Genomic DNA, 27,714 nt, shown 5'->3' on the forward strand with positions numbered 1-27,714 from the left:
AGAGGGTATTATCACAGCAGTGGATCACCTCAATAGATGCAGAGATGCAGAAAGGCGTGTACTTAGCAACTGCTAATATTTTATTTATTGTATCGATATTTTTCCTTAAAAATGCATGGTGTTTTTTAGAAACTTTTAAAAGTTCAGGGCAGCAAAAATAAAACAGTATCCCTTCTGGTGTATGTCCTATCACAGTCTTTGCTCAGATGACTTCCTAGGGTCACTTTCAGGTCTATGTTTCCATGACCACAAATAGCATCTTTGGCAAGTCTGGTTTCGATTTGGCCTTAATCCAACTCCTGGATTCATGAAGGACCTGAGAAGCCCTGAGAAATAAAAGATTAATCCTGCCCAGTGGACCCGGTGGCTCCTCATCTCACAGGGTCCACTGTGCCGGACTAATCTTGTCGCATAGGCCGGGCTGGCCTCTCACGGAATGGATCCCCGGGCTGCAACCCGAGACTGGGTCTCCCATCCGCGTTCCAAGTCACTGGCTCTGCCAGGACGGACGGATGAGAGCTCTCCAGACTGGTGGGTCTACCTTTTGGCCCTCCTAATCCTGTCCCTCCTCCGGGGGGAAAGGGCGGGGACACCTGTACTAGAGGAGAGTGGGGATGTCTGTGCAGAATCAAGGGCTCGGCCCTCACAGTGCCTGGGGACAGGGGCCTCCCGGAGGCGGGCAGGGGCGCCAGATTCGGGTGAGAGGAGGCCGGGCAGAGGGGCCGGAAGGGGCGGCGGCGGAGGTCCAAAGGGGAGCGCAGCAGTGACCGGCTGAGAGTCACTCCGGAGGCGGAGGCGGCAGCGGGGGAGGAGACGAGGGGACTAGGGGCAGGGCCGGGATTTCGGGGGAGTCTGGAGCGCGCTGATCAGAGCCGCCGGCCAAGACATGCGAAGGCGGATTCAGGGGTTGGCCGTGGTGACTTCGGACCTGAGCCCCCTTCCGATCTGCGGAGATGGGCCACAGGCTCGGCCGAGGAAGGAGTTAGCGGCTTTTCACCTTCAGAGCTGCAGAAAGGGAGGGATGGAGGATGAACATGAGCCGCCGTTACAGCCTCGGACTCAGGTGACCCGCTCGCGGGACCCCAGCCCCCCACCCACTTTACGCCCTGTGCGCCTGCGCACGTGTCTCGGCCGCGCGCTCTGGCTAAGGTAAGCTTTGAGCGAGCCTTCGCAAACGCCCACTACGCATGCGCCTCCCTCTTCCACGCCGATCCGCTTTTCGCAAACTTCTGAATTCCGAGACCTGCCGGCCCAGGCTTCTCGGATGAGGGATTGCGGACTGGCGTGCACTCGGGAAGGCTCAACCAACGCGTCCAGTGTCCAGAAGTATCTGATCCTTGTTTGCACAGTGGAACTAGGTGCTCGGCCCAGACGAACAAGAGCAGGTGTTCACGCGCAGTGTTGGGCTGGGGCGCAGTGTGCGGGACCTGCGCACCGGCCGCGTCCCAGGAGAGCATCCCTCTGGTCCTCGTGCGGGCCGGACACGCCCCCAGAAGCAGCAGCCCCTGGGCACTGCAGTCCTGGCCGCCTCATCCCGTCCTGGGCCTATTTCCCACCTTCACTTCTCTCCCCAACCTTCATCTCCTCCACGCTGGTTCTAAACTCCGTCCTCCCGTCCTGCTGCACCGAGGGGGCGGGGCAGCGGGAAGAGCTAAGCCTATACCGCTCACCACCCCACCTCAGGGTTTCCCCCGCCAACCGGCGCTGATCTGCATGGCCCTTCCCCTCACCTCCTTCAAGTCTTTGTGCGGATGTCCCCTTCTCATGGCGTATTCCCTGACCACCTTTTCCAGACACCACATCTCACCTTCCCCTGCTTTCTGTCTACGTCGCACAGCTGACATACTATGTATTTTCCTTGTTCATTTGTTACCGCCTGTCTTCCCCAGCTGGAATGGTCACGGATTTCGTCTCTTTTGTTCACTACTATATCCCCAGCACCTAGAACAGTAGATTTATTGCCCACAGTAGGGAGGCAAGAAATCTTTATTCACTGACTTAATAATCACCACCATAGCTAATGTCTGAATGCTTTTCATGACCAGTCAGAGGACTAGGCAATCTCCATGCACGATCTCATGGAATGAAGTAATTTATGCTGTCTTGGAGACCTGCCAGCACCCCTGCCACATGGGCTCAGTTCTCATCAGGTGGTGCGTGACTTGCTACTTCCTGCAGATCTGCTCTCTTAGTGGAACTCTCACCTCCGGGTAGCCCAGCAGGGTGCTTCCAGTGACTCCAGTGAGACGGGACTCCTGGGTTCTCACCTGGCTTCCCCCTATGGCTTCAGGCTTGGGAGGAAGTTACTTAGACCTTGTAGGAACTTGCGGGCAGCCAGGGTGCCTGTCATAGACCTGCCTGCAGACCTGTGGCAAGATCTTTGGCAGGATCCTGCCCTCAGAGCCTCTTCCTCTACCTCCCCACCCCCAGGCCAGGTTCTCACAATACGGTGAAAGCAGGTCTGTCGTCCCCCCCCCTCCCCCTGCCCCGCTGTATCTGCCTCCCAGCTCAGTTCCTGGCTGGGACAGGCACTTGGTATTTCACTGATGAATGAGTAAGTAGTCTTCAGGTTCTGGAAATTCTTCAGAGAGCCCTTAGCCAAACATCCTTCTGACTTGAAACTTGTATTTAAGTATTAAAAAAATAATAAATATGACACAGTGCTTTATATTTGAGGGACAATTTGCCCGAGCAAGAAAGGTAGTATAGAGTTACTAGGAAAAGATCAACAATTTGATTTTTGTATAGTTAACTTCTTTGTGAATGTCTCAGAAAATATCTGAGGGAAGCAGTTCACTGCTCTTTGGGAGAGTGGAGAACTGTCAGTGTACACTGGATTTTCAAAAACTTTAACGAGCATGTTATTTTGTAATTAAAAATTATAAGAGAAAAAATATAAATAAGACTGTGAATCCCCCGAAAAAATACCAACCTAATGATGGGGCATCAGGGCGCTGAGCTGGGTGCCTTGGGGAATTCTCCCTCCATCTCTAAGGGTGCTGCATGAGGATGAAAAGCTGCCCTTTGTTGTACCAGGTGTGTGTAGTGCACATGCGCATTGGCTGTCCCCCAGCCTGAAGGTAGGCATTATCATCACCAGGGCCAGCGAGGAAGCCACTCAGAGAAGATGAGGGAGGAAAGGCAGAGCTGGCACTGACCCAGGCTGCTCTCTGCTGCTCCATGTGCCCCCCAGGCCCCCACACATGTAGGTCCGTGTGGCCCCTCCTCTTAGCCTCCTGGCAGAACAGGCTGGGAGGGAAGAGAGGGAGGCCCAGCCACTCTGTTGAGAGAGTTTCACTGGGGCGAGTCACTGTAGCTCAGGGTCTCCTGTCCTGCCAGAGGCAGAGCTTCACACCTGTGGGGCCCCAGCTCAAGGCATTGTCCCCTGAGCCACAGCAGGCATGCCCAGGGGCAGCCCAGCAAGGAGGGCCAGGAATGGCTGTCCATCTCAGGAAAATGCTGTCAGGGGTGAAGGGGCAGCGAGATCCTGGACTCAGAGCAGAAGGCTAGGGGTGCCTCTGCTACCTGCCAGCCATATGACCTAGGCAACTCCTCTCTGCCTCAGTTTCTTCATCTGCAAAGTGGAGCCATCATTGCCTGGTTCAGATAGATTGCAGTGCTGGGATTGGTGGAGGCTGTAATCAGGCACTCTGTGTCCTCTCCTCTCTCCTCAGTTCCAGGGCAGGGTCCTGCTCCTGACCATCTGTGCGGCTGGCATTGGTGGGACTTTTCAATTTGGCTACAACCTCTCCATCATCAATGCCCCGACTTCGGTATGTACCCTCTGTGCCCACTGTCACCATCCCAGTGGGTGCTGGGCCAGGGCCAGCAGCTGCCTGCAGCAGATCTTCAGGCCAGCATCCACTTGGTGGCGCTTTCTCCCACATGCCCACCTCCGCTGTGATGTCCCACAGGCCCTGAGAGTTCAAACCCAGCTCTGCATCCTCCCCTGAAACTCGCAAGTTCTCCTGAGTCCCTGATGTCAGTAGATGACTCCACCATCCACCCAGTGACTGGGGTCCGCCCTGACTCTTCCCTCCCTCTTGGACACCAAGTCCTTCCTAACTGCCTCTGGCTTCCAGCCATTTCTCCTCAGGTCTCTTCCACAATCCCAGTTCAGACCCCGTCTCTCCTGCCTGTATCACTGGCCTCCCTGCCTTTGACCTCCCCCTTCTAGATCCTCTCAAGTTTGATCAAACCACTCCCCTGCCCAGAAACATTCTGTGGCTCCCCAGTGCCTACAGGAATAAGGACAGACTCATCCACCTTAAGTCCAAGGCCTCCTGGGATCAGAACCTGTCCACCTGTCTCCCACCTTCGTTCCCCCAACTCTGCTACCAAAGCAGGTTAAACGCAGTTCCCCAAATGCACCCAGCCCTTCCTTGAAGTCTCCTTCTGATGGGAAGCCCTCTCTGCCCCACCTGCAAGAACCCCCTCAAGAGCCACCCAAATGCCATCACCTCCCTGAAGCCTTCCTTTAGCAGCCCCCCAGCTGGAGTCACCCTCCCTCCCCAGTCCTTGGTCTCAGCCTCCTGCTGGTCTCCTCTCAGTGTCCAAGTCATCTTTGAGTCCCCAGCACCTGACTCTGTCCTGGCCTGTGCCGATGTTCAGTAAATGCCTGTGGAAAGGATGAATCTCTCGGCCCCATTGATAGAAGCCACCTCTATTCCACCTAAGTGAGAAGGGCAAGTGTCCTGTCACATAGCTGTGAAGGAGGTGGGGCTGCAGGAAACAGGTCCCAGGACGGAACTGGGGCTCTCCCATCCCTGCGGGGCATCATCCTCCACCCAGCGCAAGAGAGCAGCAGTCACCAGACTCACTTCCTGTCCTGGACTGGGAACCCCCAAACAGAAATCCTCCCTGTTAGTTCCAGCAGAAAGGCTGGGGAAGAGTTTGATTGGCTGGTTTGGATCACATGCTCTCTGATTGGCTGGTTTGGATCACATGCCCACTAGACCAATCATGTGGTCAGGAGGGTGGAGCACTTTGATTGGCCAGGCCTGGGTCAGGTGACCAACTGTATAGGGGGCTGTAATTGTCAAGGGGAAAGAATTTCTCTCAAAGCATGTTGGTGCTTAGAAGTTGGGGATGGGAGTACATTCTGGGCAGAAACAACTATAGCTGCCCAGTCCCTTAAGAGAGGATGAAATGAAGGGTTTAGAAAGGGAGGTCTGAGCTCCATTTGCTTTTTTATTTGTTTATTCAACAAGCATGCGAGTGTCCACTTCAGTGCAAACTTCATGGCTGGAGAAGGATCTGCCCACAGCAGGACACTCTCAGGCCTTGCTTCCCATAGGCCATCACTGGCTCCTGCAAATGAGACTTCCTTGGCTTCTGAGGCTTCCCCTACCCCCTTGAATGGTCACCCTTGAGGATTTCAAGCCAATGTCAGGGGAGGCTGGCCCTGGTCCCAGCTCCCCCGGGCATGTCCTTCCCCCAGAAGGACCTGGCGGGCACCAGGCTAACAGCCATTACCCTGAGGTGGCCTGCTCACCTACACCCCCTGGTCATCCTCACGTCCTCCCTCACGCCCTGTTGGGAGGCCTAAGACCAGCCAGATACTGACATTCATCTCTGACCAAGAGGAGGGTATCTGGGTCTTTTGGTCAGGCGTTGCAGCAATCCTGAGGTGCCCCCAGCGAAGGAGCCCTGGGGACAAACACCCCTCCTGCCTCCTCTGTTGCTCTGCTGATGCTCACTGATGGCCAAGTCCATCAGAAAGCTGGTCATCAAGGGAGCCTGCTGATGTGGCCCATACAGGTGGCTTCCCAGGCCAAAAGTGGGGGAGGGGGGCTGATAGTGGACTCAGAGGGGCACATAGAGACTGGCCAGCTCTGCGCTCCAGGACACACTGTGTTTGAAAGAGACGGCACAGTGCCCTGCAGTTGGGTGAGTTCGGTCCTGCCCCGAAGGGAGTAGGATTGCTGGGGAGACTTGCCTGCTCTGCAGAGGCAGGGCCTGTGGGGAGAAGGCCTGTTGTGGGGAGGGAGCCCCCGCCCCCGGGGGACTGACTGGCATCTCTGTCCACAGCACATTCAGGAATTCACCAATGAGACGTGGCGGATGCGAACCGGCCGGCCGCTGCCCGACCAGCTGGTCCCGCTCCTGTGGTCCCTCATCGTGTCTCTGTACCCCGTGGGTGGCCTTCTGGGAGCGCTGCTTGCTGGCCCCATGGCCATCACACTGGGAAGGTAAGTGCTTCCTGTGGACCCCCAAATGCCCTTCAATGAGGGGCACCCCGGGTGTGGGCAGGATGCCCGGCAGGCCCAGGCCCGAGTCAACTCCTCACCGGCCTCCCGCTCTGCCTGCAGTTTCCCCGGGTGACTCACGTTTCCCAGCACATGTGGCAGAGGGAAGAGTCCTATGCTGGGAGGGAGGGAGGACCCATGGCTGCCAATACAACACACGTTGTCTGACTGTGAACAGGTGTTTTCTCCCCAGTGCCCCCCTTGGTATCCAACTGATGCAGATCTTGGGTCGCAAACAAGAGAGACAGACTGACAGACTGAATGGAAAGCTGTGATAATGCAAAGGATACTGGGGCAGCTCATAGGACAAAAGGAAGTGGTCAAAAGCCAGGCCTGGGGAGGGCAGGATGCAAGGCCACCCTAGCCTAGGCTTTCCTCTTGGGAGATGCCTTCAGCGCATCAGCTCCAGCCTCGTTCCACCTCCTGCATCTTCACTCACTCTCAGAATCAAGGGAGATGGGTTGTTCCTGGCCCACCTTGGGTAGCACGCCTACACCCGTGAGACAGCAGGAGAGAAGCAGGGCTGGGCAGAAAAACAAGCGGCTCTCATGGTCCCCCCCCTTGGCTGGCCACCCAGCACGTGTCAGTGCCTTTCGCCCATATATTCAGCTCCCCATGTGCCCCTCCTCACGTTAGTTGGTTCAGTCCTTCCTGAGACCACCCAGGGCACTGCCTCGTCACAGCCACCAGGGACGACACAACGGAGGTGTCCTCCTTGAGTGCAGAGTTTCCATGTGACGACCAATCTGCCAGCCCTGCCATTAACGTGTTGATATTCTGCAATCTACACACTTAATGGTAAACTTAACTGCCCTCAAGACACCTCATGGGAAGAAGAAAGAAGAAAGTGTAGGGGAAACTAATCAAAGAAAAGGAAACTAGTGGATGAATTTAGTTTAAAGCGTATGATCCAGAACCTGGAAACATAGGTAGAGGGCCTGCTCCTGGGTTTTGGAGCTGGTCACTCCAAAACCTGCCTCGGGGACGTCCATCCCCAGGTTTTCTCCTCCTGTCTTGGTTCAGCACTTCCACCGGCTGAGGCTGTTTGCCCATCGGGGTGACCCCCATCTTCATGCTTGGGTGGGCATGGCAGTCATGATGGTGGGTCCTTCAGCAGGTTATTACCGTCTGAGGTCATCTACTTCTGAATGACGGGGTTCCTAATGCGATACTGAGTTCCATGGGCACCCATCCTTCCGCTTTCACTGATGTAACCTCCTTTGTTGGAAGCAAAATTGCAAAGATAACATGTTTGTGTATTTAGCAGGAGTATCAACGGCAAGTAACAGAAAACCAGGACTCAGCTGGCTAAAACAAAAGCCAACCACCCCATTCTGGTGTTTATTCTCCACTAGGGCTTAGTGACCAGCCAGGAGTTATTTCTGATTAAGGGGGTAGTAATTCACTGAAGTAGTGGCTTTACTCCAAAATCCTAGGTCTTGCACTGTGATTCTCCTTGCAGGCACTTTGAGCACCACAATCTCTCAGGTCTAGAGGGTCGAGGGGCGGAGCATCTGGCAGCTGGTTTGGACCCACTAGGGCATACTCTACTCACAGCTTCCAGGTTTGCAAATCACCAAGTGTAGGTGTCAGATCGCGACACTCACTGTGGGACAGGCTGCCTCCAAAGTAGAAAGAAGCCATCTGAGATTTGTCCATCTTCTTAGAGGAAGGGCAGCAAGCCATCCCGCACTTTGGAGGAAATGTGCCCTCGGACGTCAGGAACTCCACTGGTGTGGCGGCTCCCACTCTGTCATGCTTGTACGTTACCATGACGTCGGGTGCACTTGCCGCTTCCTCTTCCCCAGGTCCTTTCAGCATAAAGTCATCAAAGCAGTGGGCCAGCAAGTTGCCTGAGGCGGGCAGCTCCCCATGGAGCAGGTGTGGCCCAGAGCTGGAGAGCTGCCATGTCCCTAAGGAGGTCGGTAAAGGTGCAGTACTCTCCCTGCCGGGCGGAAGTAAAGTGTTTCTGCTGTCGTCTGTGTATTGAAATGCAGCAAAATGCATTCGCCAGATAAATAGCTACAATGGATGTACTGTGTTTTTTTGTTTGTTTGTTTTTGGCTGCACCACGCAGCATCGGCATGCAGAACTTCCTCAACCAGGGACTGAACCCGTGCCCTCTGCATTGGAAGCGTGGAGTCTTAACCACTGGACCACCAGGAAAGTCCTGGAAGTACTCTATTAATTTATACCAGTGAGGAAGCCGTATGTGGCTTATAAGTCACAACTGGAGTTACCACTGGATCAAGTTATAATCCACTGTCATTCTCCATTCTCTAGGCCAGGGGATCTGAGCTTTGGCCCATCTTTCACCCCTGTGCTGTTGGTTTGGAGCAGGCCAGCGGCTTCCTGTGGCTCATTTCCTTGTCAGTACATGAGCCATATGACCTCCTGTGGCCTCTCTTGGGTGACCTGCATGACGGCGCCTCTGAGCGCGGTGTCAGGAGCCCAGAGCTGACACCTCATCGTGTGGAGCTGCTGACATGCCCAGTGCCCCTTCCTGTTTTGCCGTCTGTCCCATTGAACCAGCCTCGCAGAGGCCACCCAGCCATGCTGAAGGTTCTGAGCAGTGACTCTGCAATGCACGGAGGAAACGGGAAGGGACTTGGCACCCCAGGTGTCCCTTCCCTCACTCCGGAAGTCCCTGTTCTTCCTCCCCAGGGTTTCCTTGAGCCTGAGAAATCAGATATTAGGCCCTTCGCTTTACAGAGGAGTTTGAGGAGAGCAATGCTCAATCTGTAGGGATAAAGCCATACGAGTTCTGTCACTTCAAGCAGTGGCGGAGGCAGAAAGGAGAGTAATTTGGGACATATTGAAGGAGGGGAGTGGGAGTAGGCCCCTGGGGGCATCCCACAAGTGACCCCAGCTACAGTGGCCAGCGTCATTTCTGTTCGTGTAGCTTACACTCCTGACTCAGTCCCCTCATGCACACACAGGTCTGATCAGGGCTGGCTGCAGCTTCAGAGAAGGGTCCCCAGGGGTGGTCCTCAGGACTGAACCCACCTCTCTCGCCTGTGTTTGGCTTCCCCAAGGAAGAAGTCCCTGCTGGTGAATAACATCTTCGTGGTGGCCGCAGCGACCCTGTTTGGCTTCAGCCGCAGAGCAGGCTCCTTTGAGATGATCATGCTGGGACGGCTGCTCGTGGGTGTCAGCGCAGGTACAGTGTGTGTGTGGGGGGATCCCCTCCTGCCTCTGTTCCTACTCTTTCCTGTATCCTCTTTATTCCCTTCATTCATTGATTTGTTTTCCATTCATGCCCACCATTTTTTTGTTTTGCAGAATGATTAGATATGATTTATCTTAAAAGGGTCATATAACTAGGTACTTAAAGTGGATCTAGAAAAATGGAAAAGTTGTAAGGGATGGGAGGGCAAACATCCCCAAACTTAAACCAACAGAAGTCCTCTAAGCCGGGAGCTTCCTGGCAGTCAAGATGAAAAGGCATCTAGGACGAGCTCTCTGATCTTCCCTACAGAAGCAGAGTAGCCTGTTAGGGACCCCTCAGGCTCTGGGTCATGGGAGGGAGCAGAATTTTGAGCGTGTCCACCTGGGCTTTTAGGGGCACCCATCAACAATCCCCCTTGACTCCTACTGTTTATACAGCCAGGTGCTGATGTCTTTATTAGTTAGTTATCTATTCCTGTGAAACAAAGTACTCCACAATTTAGTGGCTTAAGACCAGCAACATTTATTAACTCATGGTTTCTCTGGGTTAGGAACCAGGAGTGTCTTAGCTGGGTGGTCCTGGCTTGGGGCCTCTCAGGAGGCTGTGATCAAGCTGTCAGGCAGGGCTGCAGTCACCTGAGGTTTGGCTGGGGCTGGAGGACCTGCTTCTGAGATGGCGCTCTCGTGTGCTGTTTGCAGGAGGCCCAGGCTCCTCAGCTTATGGGTCTCCCCGTAGGGCTGCTTGAGTGTCCTCACAGCATGGCGGCTGGTTTCCTCCAGAGGAAGTGATGGGAGAGAGGGAGCCCACGTGTGTGCGCAAGGATGCAGTCCCAGTGCATTTTATGGCCTGATCTCAGAAGTCATACACCATCAGTTTTGCCACAGACTACTTATTAGAAGTGAGTCACTCAGAACAGCCCACATTTCAGGGAAGAGGGACCAGGTCAAACTTTGTGCCCTGAGTACCTGGCACAGAAGGAATCCCTCCCTAATTTTCTGTAGGAAGAGTGGGTGTACCTCTGTGGGAGAGCTTCTGGCAATCAGTGCACCCACCTTCCTCCCAGCTCCCCCCACCCAGTGCTCAGAGAGAGGCAGGACCTTGCTGAGGGCTGTTTCCTGATCCCACGTCAGGGAGGGGATGGGGCAGCACTCCCTGACGTGTTCCCAGGTGGATGGTGACCCAGTACTGCGGCCTCCTAGCTTTTGCCGGCTGTCACCCTCTGGGGTGGGCAGTGGGGGCGCCATCCAATTCCATTTTCCCACTGGCTGCCCTGGGTGCAAGGTGCATCCTCAGGGAAGCCAAGATGGGGGAGAACATGCAGTGGTAGTTGACGTGAGAGGTGAGAGCCAGGGCCACTGGTGGGCATCTGCTCCCTCTGAGCCCCTCACACCCCTCCCGGTGATGGGGCTTCTCTCTCAGAAGTCCTGGGAGTTGACTGGAGTCCTGCTGGCCCTACATCAGGTGGGCAGGAACCCCTCAGAGCGCTTGAGCTGAGGGAGCAGCACTCAGTGCGTGTAGATGATGGGCTGGTGGCGCCAAGACCGCGGCGGGGGCGGGCAGGGTGGGGGGAGGTGGGCCCAAGCGTTGTGGGAGTCCAGCCTGTGGCTGATGGTTGCTGTGCTCATGTCCAGGTGTGAGCATGAACGTCCAGCCCATGTACCTGGGGGAGAGCGCCCCCAAGGAGCTCCGAGGGGCTGTGGCCATGACCTCAGCCATCTTCACCGCCCTGGGGATCGTCATGGGTCAGGTGGTTGGACTCAGGTAAGTGCCGCCCCCACCACCCCACGTGCACTGAGAGGTTAGAGGGATGCCAGGGAAAGCCCTTCTTCACCTAAATTTCTCCTCTACCCCCCAAGTGGATTAAGGCGTTGCTTCCTTGTATGAAGGCGTTGAAACCCTGTCCACGTGCATCTGGCCAGTGTGGTGTCAGTCAGCCACACTTGGTGTGAGTCACCCTCTTCTCGCCCCTCCGGATCAGGGAGCAAAGAGGAGAGGGTGCAGGTTTGGGCTTTTAAAGGGAGCGTGTCCTGTTCATCCCAGAAAAGGGAGGTGAGGGCAGAGCCCTGTGCCCTGGGAAGAGCCCTGGGGAGAGGAGTTGCCAGGGGTGAGGTGGGGCCATGACCCTGTCCTATCGCGGGTCCCTACCTGGGTGTCCAGACCCAGAGCTGGTTGGGAAGAGGCACAGGGTAATGCAGACCCTCTGCCATCAGGGGGGCCGGTAGGGGACAGAGCTCTGACAAGGAGGCATCTGGCCCAGCCTCTCCTCTGTCTCCCCAGGGAGCTCCTGGGTGGCCCGCAGGCCTGGCCTCTGCTGCTGGCCAGCTGCCTGGTGCCTGGGGTGCTCCAGCTGGCCTCCCTGCCCCTGCTCCCCGAGAGCCCACGCTACCTCCTCATTGACTGTGGAGACTCCGAGGCCTGTCTGGCAGGTGAGTCCCTGACCTCGGGCCCCCAGACCACCCTTGACCATGGGGCACATCTGGCCAGAGCATGTGGGTCCTCATTTCCTGGGTCGCATTTATTCAGGAAAAGCTATCCCTCTCTTTGTGCCTCAATTTCATGATCCATCCATCCCTTCAGAGCTCTTTATCAAGGGGCTGTCCCAAGCGCCAAGGCAGTAGGATGGAACAGACCCAGCACCTGCCATCTGGGAACCCCCAGGGTGGTGCAGAGAAGGAGCGCCACCTGCCCCCTGCCTGACATGCAAGATGAAGAAACACTGAGTAAGACCTCAAGGGCCCAATGCCAGCTGGGCTGATGGTCTTCCCTGTTAGCTATGGCCACAATAATGATGCCGAAGGAACAATCCCAAAATCTCTGGCTTAAAGCATGCAATCCTTTACTGCATCTTCTACTCATTTACTTGCTGGGCTGTTTGCACGACCCTGCTGATCTCAATTGGGCTGGCTCATGGTGTCAGGGTCAGCTGGGGCTGGCCAGTCGAGGCTGGTCTGGGCTGGAGCAGTTCAGCTCTGCTGCACACGCTGCTCCTCGCACTCTTGGTACTGACAGACTAGCCCAGAAGGCAGATCCAACTGCACAAGCACTTTCCAAACCTTTGGTCCCTTCCTGCCCACTAAACTCCCATTAGCCAAGGAGAGTCACGTCACTGAACCCAAAGTCCAGAGATGGGAAAATCCATGGCATCTCCACTCATGTGGCAAGGGGCGAAGACCAGGGCCCACTAATGTATTCTTCCCAGCTTGCCATGGTGGCCACAATTATTATTCATGTCCCTCCCCTGAGCAGGAACATGCTCAGTGCTATCCGGAAACACCCCCCACCCCCACCAAGTCTCACCCAATCATGGCATCAGGCTTGAAGTCCAGGATCTTAAGATCATGTCAAGTCTATATATGCCTTTTCTTGAGCCAAAGACCTAGGAGATAAACACAAGTCTTCTGCCTCGCGTGCACTCAGCAGACACTGGTGAAAAAATGTTTTTCAAAAAAGAGGCGACAAGGAGGCAGAAAGCAGTTGCCGATCCATAGCAATGCTGAGTGCCCCTGGGAGAACGCTGCCAGGTTCCCCTGCCCTGGGATGGAGAGTGCTCCTGCATGAAGCCCTGGCTCTGCCCCCAGGGAGGGGCTCCCCAGGCCACCGAGAAGTCCTTCCTTTTCTATCACCTTCCTTGACACCAGAAGAGGGCCCTGGAAAATGTACCTATAGAAAACTGGGGCACAGAAGTCTTTACATTTCAAACTGTCTTGGTGTCTTTTCATCCAGGCTGGCAGAGCTTCTGTCAATACAACTTTCTCCAAAAATGATATGAATTTTCTGTGCATTTGATTTATGTGCCAGAAAGCCACACCCACAATTCTTTTCTAGACATGCTTCTCTCTTGCAACCTAATTACTGGAATTTAGGGCATGTCGAGCTGCGGCGGACCAATACCCTTAAGCCTCTGTAATGCTTGTTTTTCCAGCCAGGAGGGTCTATGAGGCACTGCAGTAAGCCATACCCTTGATTTGATCTTTACCCTCAGACCAGGGCTCGCTGGCCTTGCTCTGGATTTAGTCTTTGCTCTCAGGCTGTGATTTAACTTAGGACTCTGCTAGATGGAGAAGCTAGAGATGAGAAACAGATTTCTTTTTCTTTTTTATTTAACTAACCTAGCAAGCTCTGGAATAAGTTAAATTTGATTAAATTGTGTTCCCTCTGAAGGTCTTTTTGAGCTCATTTTCCTTACAATCAGCTTAGAATACTCAGGTAAAGGCAGCTAGTTCATGCTTTTGACACTTGGAGATCTCTTTGCCCAAGTCCAGAAGTTCATTAGACCTGTTTTGTTTCTTGCACGTTACACGGGCTTTCATTCTTCCAGCCTCCTCACCGTCCTCTGCCTGGTTAGGAACCAACACTGTATGTCATAGGTCCTAGTTATGGCGTCACCTACTCCCGTACCAGGGTTTTTTTTAGTCCGTTTTTTTTCTTGCTGCCTAACAGTCGCACCTCCGTGGGAGACCAAGGAAGCAATTACTTAGCCCAAGCCTCTGAGTTCTCTGGGGTTGGCTGATGAAGGTTGGGTCTGGCTGGAGGCTCTGTCACTGGTGTGGGTCAGCTGGACATTGGTTGATCTAGGACGGTCCCAGCTGGGCCATCTCTGCTTTTTCCTGGGACCAGTGGGCCAGCCCCACCACAAGTTTTTATGATGATGACAGAAGACCAAATAGAAACCAGCAGGTCTCTTGAGGCTGGATTGGAACACGCGGCACGCCCTCCTACAGCCTAATTCTACGGGCCAGAGCGAGTCGCAGGGCGGAGCCCAGCACCAAGGGGCGGATGTATACACACCTCCTTAGTGGGAGCAACTGCCAAATCCCATGGCCCAGGGAGGGGTGGAGAACTGAGACGGCAGTGGAGATCTGCCACAATTGTCGTGTCCTGTGTGATGCACCCACAGAACCCTGAGTTTCTAAAGCCCATTCTGCTCCGTGGTGCTGTGAACTGATCATCCCTATCAGACCAAGGGGACCCCGGGAAGGCGAAAGGAGGTGGGCGTGGGCAGCTCACTGTGGGGGCCACAGAGGGCCTGGGGGAGGGGAGCTCAGCGTCCTCTGCCCTGCCCCCTCCCCCAGCGCTGCAGCGGCTGCGGGGCCCCGTGGACCTGGCCGGGGAGCTGGCCGAGTTGGAGCGGGAGCGCGCCGCCTGCCAGGGCCGGCGCGCGCGACGCCCGTGGGAGCTGTTCCGGGACCGCGCGCTGCGGAGGCAGGTGGCGAGCCTGGTGGTGCTGGGCGGGGTCATGGAGCTGTGCGGGAACGACGCGGTGAGCAGTCCGCGCCAGGCCCAGGTTGGGGGGGAGAGGGGAGGGGGAAGGGAGTGGAGCGGGGTCCAGGAGGGAGACGGTGCGCCTCGGCCTCTCGCCCCCCCGCCCCACCCCTCCGGCAGGTGTACGCCTATGCGTCAGCAGTGTTCAGCCAGGCGCGGATTCCCCCAGAGAAGGTCCAGTACGCCTCCATCGGGACCGGGGGCTGCGAGCTGCTGGCGGCGCTGCTCAGCGTGAGTCTGCCTCCGGGATGACACCCCATCCCCCAGCCCTGCGGCGGACCCTTGCGGGTGCTGGCCCTCGGGGTGCTGGCCCTCCGGGGACCGCAGGCCTCGGCGCTAAGCCACTTACACTTCAGGTCGCTATGTTAAAATACGGCGAGTTAGCAAGCGCTTATCGAGCACCTAGTTTTCCGGGCACTCCCACCACCATTTTGAGATGGGGAAACTGAATGAGGTTGAATGACTGAGGTCCTCTGAGAAGTTAATAATGTCTTAATCCACTGAAGCGGTAAATTGCTCTCGCGCCCGCCTCCCCAGCTTCCTCATGAGGCCCCTCCCCACTGCTGGCCCGCAAACCGAGGGACCCGCGACCGTGGCCCACACCAGTGAATCAGTGAGGGCTCCTTTCCTTTGCAGTGTGTGGTGATCGAGAGGGTGGGCCGACGGATGCTGCTGATGGGGGGGTACGGACTGATGACCTGCTGGGGGAGCGTCTTCACAGCGGCCCTGTGCCTGCAGGTAGCTGGGCGTTGATGAGGGCCGGGCGGCTGGGCCCCTTCTGACCTCCCCTCACCACCCCCCCACCCCCCCACCCCCGCCCCTCTGCCTCAGAGCTCCCTCCCCTGGATGCCCTACCTGGCCATGTCCTGCGTCTTTGCCTTCATCCTCAGCTTTGGCATTGGCCCTGGTGAGTGGGAAGAGCTCCTGCCTTTGGGCCTGGCTGAAGGAGCACAGATGTCTGGGTGAAGGATGCTTGGGTGTGCCTCCCCCCACTGTACAGGCTTCTGGGAGGGAATGGCTGGAGGAGCGCTGGAAGGGCCCCACTTTCCTGTCTGGGACAAGGTTGGGGGAAGGCCGGCCAGGGAGCCCTGGCTGGCAGCCTCCTGTCCCCACTCCTCCTTCCAGCCGGAGTGACCGGGATCCTGGCCACAGAGCTGTTTGACCAGATGACTCGGCCTGCTGCTTACATGGTCTGCGGGGCGCTCATGTGGACCATGCTCTTCCTAGTCGGGCTGGGGTTCCCCTTCATCATGGTAGGCCTGCCCCCCCCTCCCTCCCGGGGGCCCTGCCGTAGGTTTTGTCCTTGTCAGCATGAGAACCCCAGGGGAGGCTCCATCCAGGAGGCGTGAGACTGAAGGGGATGGGGCTTATCTGAGCCAAGAGGGTCGAGTCCCTCATCAGGACCTGTGGTGGGGCCTTCCATGTGGGGGCTGAACGGGCCACACCAGATCTTGGGTCTCTTAACCCACAGGAGGGCTTGTCCCACTTCCTCTATGTGCCTTTCCTCTGTGTCTGTGTCTGTGGGGCCGTCTACACTGGCTTCTTCCTCCCTGAGACCAGAGGCAAGAGCTTCGTGGACATCTCAGAGGAATTGCACAGACTCAACTTCCCTGGGGTGGAGCCAGGGCCCCACGTGGACGGGCCGGAGGTCATCCGGTCCACAGAACTCTAGCTCAGCAGGTTTGGCTGGGGCCCAGCCGGCCGCTGCTCTTCCCTTGGGCCCTCTCCATTCACCAGCCCTGCATCCCCTTGTTTAATGGGTGCTTGTTGAGCACCTACTGTGTGCAGGCCTGGTGTTTAGCCATCAGCGGTGAGCTGGAGAGATGGGGTCTGGGACCTCTCGGTGCTCCCTGTCTGGAGGCAGTTAACAGGAAACCAATAAAAACACAATTACAAACTTGGGCGGGACTTCCTTGGCAGTCCAGTGGTTAAGACTTCGCCTTCCAATGCAGGGGGTGTGTGTTCGATCCCTGGATGGGGAGCTAAGATCCCACATGCCTCGCAGCCAAAAAACCAAAACATAAAACAGAAGCAATATTGTAACAAATTTTTAAAATTTTCTTTCTTTATTTATTTTTGGCTGCATTGGGTCTTCATTGCGGCGAGCGGGCTAGCGGTTCTAGCGGCGGGGAGCGGGGGCTACTCTTCGTTGCGGTGCGTTGGCTTCTCATTGCGGTGGCTTCTCCTTGCGGAGCACGGGCTGTAGGCGTGCGGGCTTCAGTAGTTGTAGCACGTGGGCTCAGTAGTTGTGGCTCACTGGCTCTAGAGCACAGGCTCAGTAGTTGTGGCGCATGGACTTAGCTGCTCCGTGGCATGTGGGATCCTCCTGGACCAGGGCTCAAACCCGTGTCCCCTGCATTGGCAGGCAGATTCTTAACCACTGCACCACCAGGAAAGCCCTATTATAGCAAATTCAATAAAGACTTTAAAAAAGGTCTACATCAAAAAAATCTTAAAACAAAACAAAACAAACAAACTTGGGGAAATGAAGTGGAAGAAAATACAGCTTGTGAAGGGTGTGTATACCAAGGGATGTTTGAGAGGGGAGTGGTCAGGGAAGGATTTTCTGAGGAATTGATTGTTAAAAATCAACTTTATTGAGGTATAATTTACATACAATAAAATGTATCCATATTAAGTTTACATTTGATAAGTTTTGACAGGTGTACATATCCATGAACCACCACCACCATCAAGGTAGACCAGTCACATCATCTCCAAAGTTCCGTCGTGCCCCTTTGCAATCAGGCCCTAGACCCTAGGCAACCGCAGACCTGCCTTCTGTCACTATAAGTCAGATTTCTTTTTCAGAATTTGATATAATTTCATACCGTATGTATGCATTTGTGTCTGGCTTTGCTCCAGATGAAGTTTTTGAGGTTCATGTGTGTTGTTGCATGTATTAGCATATATCCCTTTGTATGGCTGAATAGTATTCCACTGTATGGATATACCATCATTTGTTAACCCATTTCCCTACAGGTGGACATTTGGCTGTTCCTAATTGGTTGGTTTTTTTTTTTTTAATAAATTTATTTATTTTATTTATTTATTTTTGGCTGCATTGGGCCTTCGTTGCTGTGCACAGGCGTTCTCTAGTCTCGGCGAGTGGGGGCCACTCTTTGCCACGTTGCGCGGGCTTCTCATTGTGGCAGCTTCTCCTGTTGCGGAGCACGGGCTCTAGGCACGCGGGCTTCAGTAGTTGTGGCATGCGGGCTCTAGAGCGCAGGCTCAGTAGTTGTAGCACATGGGCTTAGCTGTTCCGCGGCATGTGGGATCTTTCCGGACCAGGGCTCGAACCCATGTCCTCTGCATTGGCAGGCGGATTCTTAACCACTGCGCCACCAGGGAAGCCCTGTTTCTAATTGTTGGCCATGATGAATAAAACTGTTATGAACATTCCTGCACAAGTTGTGTAGACGTATGCTTTCATTTCTTTGGGGTAAATGAATTGCTAAGTTTAATAATGAATGTATCACTTTGTTATAAAGCAGAAACTAACACACCATGGTAAAGCAATTATACTCCAATAAAGATGTTAAAAAAATAATGAATGTATGCTTAACTGTAGAAGAAACTGTTTTCCTAAGTGCATATACTGTTTTACATTCCCGCTAGCACTTGATGAGACTTCTGGATGCTCCAAATCCTCATCAGCACTTGGCACTGTCAGTCTTCTTAATCTAGCCATTCCACTGAGTGTGTAGTGGCGTCTTGTGGTTTTATTGAGGTATTTCCCTGATGGCTAATAATGCTTAGCATCTCTTCATGTGCTAATATGACCATTCACATATCTTCTTTTGTGAAGACTGTTCAAGTCTTTTGCCCACTATTTTTAAAAAAAGATTTTTTTTAGAGTAGTTTTAATTTCACAGCAAAATTGAGAGAAAAGTACAGAGATTTCCCATATGCCCCCTCTCCCACACATGCACAGCCTCCTGTTATCAACGTCCCCCACCAGAGTGGGACATTTGTTACAATCCACGACCCTACATTGACACGTCATTATCACACCCAAATTCCTCGGTTTACATTAGGGTTCACTCCTGTAGTTGTACATGCTGTGGCTTTGGACAAATGTATGATGACGTGTATCCACCATGATAGTATCATACAGAGTATTTTCCCTGCCCTAAAAATCCTCTCTGTTCTACATGGTCATCCCTTTCCTGCCCCTGCTCAGCGCCTGGCGACCACTAATCTTTCTGTGGTCTCTACAATTTTGTTTTCTCCGGAATGTCATATAGTTGGAATCATAGAGTATGTAGCCTTTTCAGATTGGCTTCTTTCACTTAGTAATATGCATTTAAGTTTCTTCCATGTCTTTTCATTGCTTAATAGTTCTTTTTGCACTGAGTAAAATTCCATTGTCTGAATGTCCCAAAGTTTATTCACCTACTGAAGGACGTTTTGGTTGCTTTTGGCAATTATGAATAAAGCTGCTATATACATCCATGTGCAGGTTTTTGTGTGGACATACATTTTCACCTCCTTTGGGTAAATACCAAGAAGCATGATTGCTGGATCATAGGGTAAGAGTATGTTTAGTTTTGTAAGAACCTGCCAAACACTCTTCCAAAGTGGCTATACCATTTTAATTCCCACCAGCACTGAATGAGAGTTCCTGTTGCTCCACATCCTCACCAACATTTGGTGTTGTCAGTGATTTTGGCCATTCTAATAAGTGTGTGGTGGTATTTTCTTGTAATTTGCACTTCCCAGATGACAAACATGGAACATCTTTTCATATGCTAATTTGCCATCTGTATATATCTTCTTTGGTGAGTGTCTGTTAAAAGTGTTTTGGGACTTCCCTGGTGGCGCAGTGGTTAAGAATCCACCTGCCAATGCAGGGGACACGGGTTCGAGCCCTGGTCCGGGAAGATCCCACATGCCGTGGAGCAACTAAGCCCGTGTGCCACAACTACTGAACCTGAGCTCTAGAGCCTGCAAGCCACTGGGCCCGCGTGCCACAACTACTGCAGCCCGCGTGCCTAGAGCCTGTGCTTGGCAGCAAAGAGAAGCCACCTCAATAAGAAGCCCGCACACTGCAACAAAGAGTAGCCCCCGCTTGCCGCAAATAGAGAAAGCCCGCGCACAGCAACGAAGACCCAATGCAGCCAATAAATAAATTAATTAATTAAAAAAAAAAAACTGTTTGGCTGTTTTTAAAAATCAAGTTGTTTGTTTTCTTATTGTTGAGTTTTAAGAGTTCTTTGTATATTTTGGATAACAGTCTTTGATCAGATGCATCTTTTGCAGATATTTTCTCCCAGTCTGTGGTTTGCCTTTTCATTTTCTTGACAGTGCCTTCCACAGAGCAGACGTTTTTATTATTTATTTATTTATAAAATGTATATTTTAATAAATTTATTTAATTTATTTTTGGTTGCATGGGGTCTTCGTTGCTGCATGCAGGCTTCCTCTAGTTGTGGCGAGCGGGGGCTACTCTTTGTTGCGGTGCACAGGCTTCTCATTGCGATGGCTTATTTTGTTGTGGAGCGTGGGCTCTAGGCACGCGGGCTTCAGTAGTTGTGGCTCGCGGGCTCTAGAGCGCAGGCTCAGTAGTTGTGGTGCATGGGCTTAGTTGCCCCATGGCATGTGGGATCCTCCTGGACCAGGCCTCGAACCCGTGTCCCCTGCATTGGCAGGTGGATTCTTAACCACTGCGCCACCAGGGAAGTCCCTGTATATATTTTTTAAAGTCCTTTTTTTTTTTTTTATTAATTTATTTTATTTTATTTATTTTTGGCTGCATGGGGTCTTCATTGCTGTGCACGGGTTTTGTCTAGTTGCTGTGAGCGGGGGCTACTCTTCTTTGCGGTGCGCTGGCCTCTTATTGCTGTGGCTTCTCTTGCTGCGGAGCGCAGGCTCAGTAGTTGTGGTGCACAGGCTTAGTTGCCCCGTGGCATGTGGGATCCTCCTGGACCAGGGCTCGAACCTGTGTCCCCTGCATTGGCAGGAGGATTCTTAACCACTGCACCACCAGAGAAGCCCATTTTTAAAGTCTTTATTGAATTTGTTACAATATTGCTTCTGTTTTATGTTTTGGTTTCTTGGCCTGGAGGCATGTGCGATCTTAGTTCGTGGACCAGAGATGGAACCCGCACCCCCTGCATTGTAAGGCGAAGTCTCAACCACTGGACCACCAGGGAAGTCCCCAGATGTTTTTAATTTTAAAGAAGTTCAGCTTATGAATTCTTTCATAGATCGTGTTGTATCTAAAAAGTCATCACCACATCCACAGTCATCTAGTGTCCACCATTTTTTTTTTTTTAAGCTGCGCTGCATAGCTTGCAGGATCTCAGTTTCCTGACAAGGGATTGAACCTGGGCCCAGTGAAAGCGCCGAGTCCCAATCACTGGACCACCAGGGAATTCCCTTATTCATTTACTTTTAATGGATGTCCAGTGGTGCCGGCACCGTTTGTTGAAAAGACATCTTTTCCCCATTGGATTACCTTGGCACTTAGGTCAAAAAAACAATTGATCATTGTTGTATCATAAAGAATTTGTCTGGCTTTCAGTGGGAAGCAGTAACCGCCATATTAGCAGAAGTGGCAAGCAGTAGGTTCTCTGGGGAGCGAGAACTCTCTGAGTCGGGGTCAGGAGAGGTCTCATGGAGAAGTCACCTGGAGCTGGCTTCCTGAGGACAGGCCCAGCTGGGGTTCCTTTGGAGGCAGGAGTGTTGAAGGATGGGACTGAAGGCCTGTGGGTCCGGTAGATGTGGAGCTTTCTGGAAGGCAGGTGTCAGCACTCTGGGAGCCCTCTGTGTGTTCTCCCAGCTTCTCTCTGCCACCTGCCCCATCTCCGCCTCTGCTGACCCGCTCCCCAGCTGCCCCCCCACCCTCGGCACCAGTGGCCACCCTGGCCACTACTGGCCCCTGGTGAAGATTAGTGAGAAAGGATCCATCCCTCGAAATCCCGTGGTGCACAGGCTGTGAGCAGGGCAGGCGTCAGGCTGTGTCCCAGGTCTGGGACTGCATTGGTCACACTTAGGTGCCCTGGTCCCCAGCATGGACCATAGAGATGCCCCAAGCCCGGGCCTAGCCCTTGGGCCGTGTCCCACTTGCTGTCCACCCAGCCAAATTGTCTCTGAGAGTGTGGGGTGGGCGTTGGGAGTCCTTGTTGCCCAGGGAACCCCTCAGCAGGGCAAGGAAACAGGGACAGGACCCCGCAGACAGGAGAGGCCGTGCCAGGAGAGGTGGGGGAGATGCAGCCTGGCCTCAGGTTTGATGGGATGGGGGAGGGGCGGGGGTGGGGAAGGACCTGGCCACCAGGGAGGGAAAGCACAGTCACCCACACTGCCCCGTGCCACCATTAGGGTCAGGCCTGTTAGTCCGTTTTCTGCTCCAGGACACTTGATGACAAAGGAATAAGATCAGGTAGCTTTTACTGAGCACATTCTGAATGCAGGCACTTTGCGCTTGTCCTTAATCTCGTTAAATTTTCACACAAATCTATGGAAAAGGAATTCCCCCAGTTTGAAATTTTGCAGCTGAGCCTCAGAGAGTTTAAGAGGCTCAGCCCAGATCACCCTCTCTGAACCATGTCTCATCCTGTGCGGGAGAGCTGGCCATGACCGCTAGCTCCCCAACAAGCCTAGGCCCTGCTTTTGCAGTGTGGTGGTCTCCTGGCAGACACCCCTCTTAAAATCCTGTACCTTCAGGTACAGCTCAGGGGGGGGGTCTCCAGCAGGGATGATGACCTCCCAGGTCTTCTTCCGCTGTGACTGGAGGGGGAGGGTGTTTCCTTTGCTTGTCTTTGCTGCAACTTTTACCACATTCAGCGAACAAGGGCACAGGGACTGGTGCGTGGGGGACAGTCGGGGGCTCAAGGCTGGCTGGGTTCTTGCTGTGAGTGATGAACCGCAAGTGCCCGGGGGAGGGATGGCAAGGGGAATGAAGCTGGCGAAGGGGCTGTGGGAGCCGGTGGTCAGGTGGACCATCCGTGGACGTGGACCGATGGCCAGGTCCGTGTCAGGCAGAGGCAGCAAGAGGACAGCAGTAGCCCTGCATCATGGAGTCAGCAGGCCCTCCCCCTCCCCATGCACCCCTTCCAGCGTGGGTGACTTGCATCCTGCCCACAGAGATGTTCAACCGGGGTGGGGGGCACGGCTGCCAGCTTTAGGGGCCTGCCGGGTGCTCGTATGGGCCGTATTCCTCCTCATCTAGCTGGCGTTTCCCTACATCCTGAGGTTTCCTTCCCACCCCCTCTCTGCCCAGCAGCCCTCAACTGTGGGGCGTGGCCCTCAAGAAGTCCTCTGTACCAGCTAGGAGCTGCCCTGGGGCTGCAAACGTCACAAACCCTGACCAGTGGTGCTTCAAGCAAGAGAGGGGCTTACTTTTCTCCTGTAATGTAAAGGCAGCTGAAGGGGATGGGCAGAGCCGCCAGAGCCCCAGGCTCCTCGGGGTTGCCACTCCCCCTCCTTTGCCTATGTTTTTCCAGCTCAGGGTTGCCTGGCAGCTGCTGCACATCTGGCAGTCCTGCCCAGGTTCCAGGCGGAGGTAGGAGGAAGGGCGTAGGGTAGAGCCTCCATCTGCAGGCAGCTGCTTCCCTGTGGACCCTGCACATCACATGGGCCACAGCTACCTCCGGTGGCCATGCCTGGTTGCCAGTGGCTCCGGGGCGGTGAAGGTTCTAAGCAAACAGAATTGGGATGCTGTCAGTGAGGAGGGAGGGGGAGAGGATTTTGGGGGCCAAGGGCTCCTCGTGCGTGTGTGCTGTTGTTCAGCAGGTGATTATAGAGCCCCTGGGGATGCCGGGGGTGTTACTGTTCTATAGCTCTTAGAGCAAATTACCACAAATTGAGCAGCTTAAAACAACACACGTTTATTATCTCAGTTTCTGTGGGTCACAATCGAGTACAAAGTGACTGGTCTTCTTCTTCAGGTCTCACGGCCGAAGTCAAGGCGTCTCCAGGTCAAGTAGGGAGGAACCCACTTCTGAGCTCATTCAGGCTGCTGGCAGAATTCAGTTCCTTGCGGCTGAACGACTGAGGGCCCTTCATCTTCAAAGCCAGTAACGGCACATCTGAGTCCTTCTGCTTCGAGGCTCTCTGACCGCCCCTCCTGCTGCATCTCTTACTTGAGCTGGAGAAAATTCTCTGCTTTTAAGGGCTCATGTGATTACATTGGCCCCACCCAGATAATCCACGATAACCTCCCTACTGTAAAGTCTGTAACCCTAATTACATCTACAAAGTGCCTTTTGCCACGTAAGGTAACATATTCACAGGTTCCAGGGAATTGGGCATGGTCATCTTTGGAGGCCCTCCGCCTGCTACCTAGTAACAGGTCAGAAGGTAGGCCACAGCAATGTCCCCCACCTCATGCAGCCCAGAAAGGAATCAGTAACTCGCAAACAGAGATATGGTGACGGCCTTGAAGGAGAGGACCTGACGGGGCCAGGAGCTCTGGGGCTTTCCTGACGAACTGAGCCTGAGGCAGATGAGGGAGAGTACAGGCCTACAGCGTTCCAGGACCAACGCCCAAGCCAGGAGGCAGGAGCCAGGAGCACGGCCCCGAACAGTGGCTCACCTACAGGGCGTCGCAGGTTATTTGTTGGCGAGGCTTCACTGTGTCACCCACTTCCACTATCAGAGAACCGCCAACCAGGTGCTGGCTCCTGAGTCTTCTGGCTGGAGTCACTTGGGTCAGTTCTGTTCACATTTCACTGGGCAAGGCAAGTCACATGGCCAGATCTACTGCCAGGGGGTGGGGAGACAGACCCCTCCCCCAGGCAGGCCAGGCCAGGCCAAAGGTGGTGCCAGCTAACTTAGACTAAGGCGGGGTGGGGGCAGGAGAAGTGAGGATAAAGGGACAGTGGAGGGAGGCACATTTCACTGGCAGGCAATCAGGGGTGGGAGAATAGTCATGCACTTGGATTTGGACACAGGTAGCAGGACACGCGGAGTTGGCTGCTGGGGCTCAGAGGAACGCCCCGGGCTGGAGACAATGCGTGGGGTGCATCAGTGCATCAGTGGTAACAGAGCCCTGGGCACAGGAAGTCTGCTGGGGTGTGGGAGTGGGGAGGGATATGACCTGGGGCCCACCTGGAGGGATCCACATTTTACAGAGTATTTGCACAGCTGGGCCATGTGACCTCCTGCCTGAGGCTGCCTGCTCTCACAGGCATGGTGGTCTTGCTCTATCACATGGCCAGTGTCCAGGCCAGTGTGTGCTGTGCCACCTTAACCAGACCACACCTGCCAAAGACCAAGGACAGGACCTCCCTGGAGAGCTCTGAGACTTGGCCAAACCAGCATGAGCCAAACCCCCTCAAGTGCCTGCAGAGCTCTGCTCCCCAGCACAGCCCCCTGACCAGGGTCTCCTCGGAGCGGGAGTCGGGTGGCCCTCCTGCCCAGTAATGGCAGGGCCTGCAGGCTCCTCCCTGGCCCTGTCCTCTTCCTGTCGTGTCATGGCTAACTTCATTCAGCCAGCATTTAGTCCATGTCTCTTGTATGTTTGGCACCTACTAGGTGCCCCCTGAGCTGACCAACAGTGGAAGAGAGAGACTGCACCCAGGGCTCTGTGAGAGGGCATCCCCACAGGGCCTGGCTAGGGTGGGGCTTCCCTGAGGAGCTCAAGTTTCCAGACCTGCAAAGGGGTTGCCCAGGGGACCGGATGGGGCTTTGGGGTGGGCTCTGAGACGGAGTTGCTGACTGCCTTTGGAGCCCCTCCTACTCCCTGCCTCTCCCCTGGGCACCTCCCAGCATCCTCACCCACCCTGAAGAGCAGGGGTGCAGGGAAGGCCTCTGGATGGTGACTCGCTTGTGGCAGCCCCCTCCCACCTGCAGCAATGACCACCCCTCCCCATCACACACAGACACACACACACACACACACACGCACGCACGCGCGCGGAGACTGCGGACACAGGAGGGCTTAGTGGAATGAGCTGGGACTCCATCTGCTTGTCTGGCTGTGATCTCATGGAGGGCCAGGGGCCACCTGTCCCGCTAAAAGCCGCATCCCTGCTGCTCCCGGCACACAGACGTCGCTGTGACTAGATGAAAGGACTGACAAACGAGGGACAGGCAGATTTCTGGCCGCCGCGTGGAGAACGACTTTGAGGAGGTGCTCAGGGCCAAGGGCCGACTCTGCAGGGGCTCCGAGTTCCGCCGGGCGGGCTGGGCCTCCGCAGGCGGTGACGTCACCAGGCGCGAGCGCGCCTAGGCCTCGGGGGCGGGGCCTCCGCCGGCTGTGGCGTCACGGGAGGCTGGGCCGCAGCCGCACTGGGAGGGGCGCTGGGCGGCGGTCACGTAGCTCAGAGGTTTCCCGGCTGTGTTTCCGCGCGAGTCGGTTGGTTCCTGTATCCCTGTCTTCGCCGTCATGCCGATATTCCTGGTGAACACCAACGTGCCCCGCGCCTCTGTGCCGGACGGGCTCCTCTCCGAGCTCACCCAGCAGCTGGCGCAGGCCACGGGCAAGCCGGCGCAGGTCTGCGGGGAGGGCCCGGCCAAGCGGTCCCGGGCTGGGGCGGGGGAGGTGGCTCCGGGATGGGGTTTGGGCGGGGCAGGCGGCTCCGGGATGGGGCTCCGGGAGGGGAAGGGATGGGGGCGTCCGGGCCGGCGAGGCCAGGAGGCCCGCTGACCGCTGCCCCTCCCCCGCAGTACATCGCGGTGCACGTGGTGCCGGACCAGCTCATGGCCTTCGGGGGCTCCAGCGAGCCGTGCGCGCTCTGCAGCCTGCACAGCATCGGCAAGATCGGCGGCGCGCAGAACCGCTCCTACAGCAAGCTGCTGTGCGGCCTGCTGGCCGAACGCCTGCGCATCAGCCCGGACAGGTGCGTGGGCGCCGGGGGACGGGGGGCGCACGGCCACGGCGGCCACCTCGCAGCCGGCTTAGACCCGCTTCCTCCCCCGCAGGATCTACATCAACTACTACGACATGAACGCGGCTAACGTGGGCTGGAACGGCTCCACCTTCGCCTGAGTGTCGCGCCCCGGACTCCCCTGCCCCGGACCCGCAGCCTAAGCGCGGTTTTCTGCCCGCCCCGCCCCCAGCGACCCCACCTACCGGGACGGAGAAATAAACGGTGTGGAGACTGCGGCTGCCTCGGGCTTCCTTGGCTTGCGGAGGAATCGGTGCAGGGCTGGGTCAGTGACTGGGCAACCGAGATCGGGAGGGGTGTCCCCAGAATCTGCAGCCTAGCCTCTCCACGCCCCCAGCCCCCAGCAGAGGGCCCAGCTGAGGTTGGCATCCTGTCCGAGGCCGCAGACCCCGGAATCCTACGGGAATTCATTTTGGATCGTCCCCCACCCCCCACCTCCCGCAGAGGCCGGACTACCTCTTGGGCTAGGGCTGGCGGGGAAAGGGGGAGGGGTCAGAATCTGAGTGGGGGCGGGGGGGGGGGGAGAGAAAGCCTTCCCCACTCCGTCCAGGGTCACTTTTCGATAGGCTGCTGCCTCAGTGTCTTGACTTGGGAAATCCCGTTGTTCTGGAACTTTGCAACAGCTTTTGGGTCTGGTAGGAGGGAAGGTGCCCAGGAGGTAGAGTTCCTGGTTATGTTGCCCTGTTCACCCCAGTTCTGGGCCTGGGCTCTGCTCCCCTCAGGCACAGCAGTTCCCTGAGGGAACATCCCCTGTAATTTGGGTACCATTCAGGTCTTATTGCGCAGCAGCTCTGAAAGCCTCCAGGAGGCTAGTTAACCCCACTAGGCCTCTGGAGGTCCTGGCGCTGAGGGTACCCTGTCAAAACAAAATCAGTGTCAAGGTCCAGTGTAACTGGGGTCTCCTGGCCTAGGATCCCTTCTCCAAGTGCAGGGGCTCGCTCCCTCGTGGGGGCAGCGATAGGGCAGCAGGCAGTCCTCCAGCCACGAAGTGCTGCTTGCTCGGGTCCGGTCGCCTTTGGGCTGAACACTTCACCGCCCTGCAGCATGAGCGCCTCCATGGGCCCTGGCAGCGACTCCTTCCAAGTGAGGCCCAGCCATGAGCACTGGGAATTTGTGTGAAGGGCCAGCTCCACCCCTTCTGCACTGCCTACCCTGGGGGAGAAGTCCAGTTCATTGCAGCTGCTGGCACAGAGAAGGGGCT

General features: G+C 55.3%; 2 protein-coding genes and 1 long non-coding RNA gene across 11 annotated transcripts; 2 read left to right on the top strand and 1 right to left on the bottom strand.

The window, feature by feature from the left end:
* SLC2A11 (solute carrier family 2 member 11) lies at positions 1 to 23,885 on the top strand. 9 transcript variants are annotated; one of them, XM_082354662.1, is made up of 12 exons: positions 2 to 531; positions 3,675 to 3,773; positions 6,031 to 6,191; positions 9,284 to 9,408; positions 11,049 to 11,178; positions 11,695 to 11,843; positions 14,490 to 14,677; positions 14,800 to 14,910; positions 15,316 to 15,417; positions 15,511 to 15,586; positions 15,805 to 15,932; positions 16,240 to 18,229. In XM_082354662.1, exons 3-12 carry the CDS (start codon positions 6,064 to 6,066, stop codon positions 16,609 to 16,611), a joined length of 1,509 nt encoding a protein of 502 aa, XP_082210788.1. In that variant the 5' UTR covers positions 2 to 531; positions 3,675 to 3,773; positions 6,031 to 6,063; the 3' UTR covers positions 16,612 to 18,229. The 9 variants fall into 9 exon arrangements, with proteins under 9 accessions (XP_082210789.1, XP_082210788.1, XP_082210790.1 ...); XM_082354664.1 differs by lacking the exons at positions 2 to 531; positions 16,240 to 18,229 and adding exons at positions 569 to 1,063; positions 20,747 to 22,562; XM_082354665.1 differs by lacking the exons at positions 2 to 531; positions 16,240 to 18,229 and adding exons at positions 570 to 1,063; positions 23,571 to 23,885.
* On the bottom strand, positions 23,491 to 25,766 carry LOC309611003. Its single transcript, XR_014234277.1, has 2 exons — positions 24,218 to 25,766; positions 23,491 to 23,770 (listed from the first exon to the last, which is right to left on the bottom strand). It is a non-coding gene; the product is annotated as an uncharacterized lncRNA (long non-coding RNA).
* A 128-nt stretch (positions 25,767 to 25,894) lies between these two features.
* Positions 25,895 to 26,729, top strand: MIF (macrophage migration inhibitory factor). The gene is made up of 3 exons (XM_082354681.1): positions 25,895 to 26,119; positions 26,293 to 26,465; positions 26,548 to 26,729. Exons 1-3 carry the CDS (start codon positions 26,012 to 26,014, stop codon positions 26,612 to 26,614), a joined length of 348 nt encoding a protein of 115 aa, XP_082210807.1. The 5' UTR covers positions 25,895 to 26,011; the 3' UTR covers positions 26,615 to 26,729.
* Positions 26,730 to 27,714: the final 985 nt, after the last annotated feature.

This window comes from Balaenoptera borealis (genome assembly GCF_965194805.1).
Source record: "Balaenoptera borealis genome assembly, chromosome: 14".
NCBI lineage: Eukaryota > Metazoa > Chordata > Mammalia > Artiodactyla > Balaenopteridae > Balaenoptera > Balaenoptera borealis.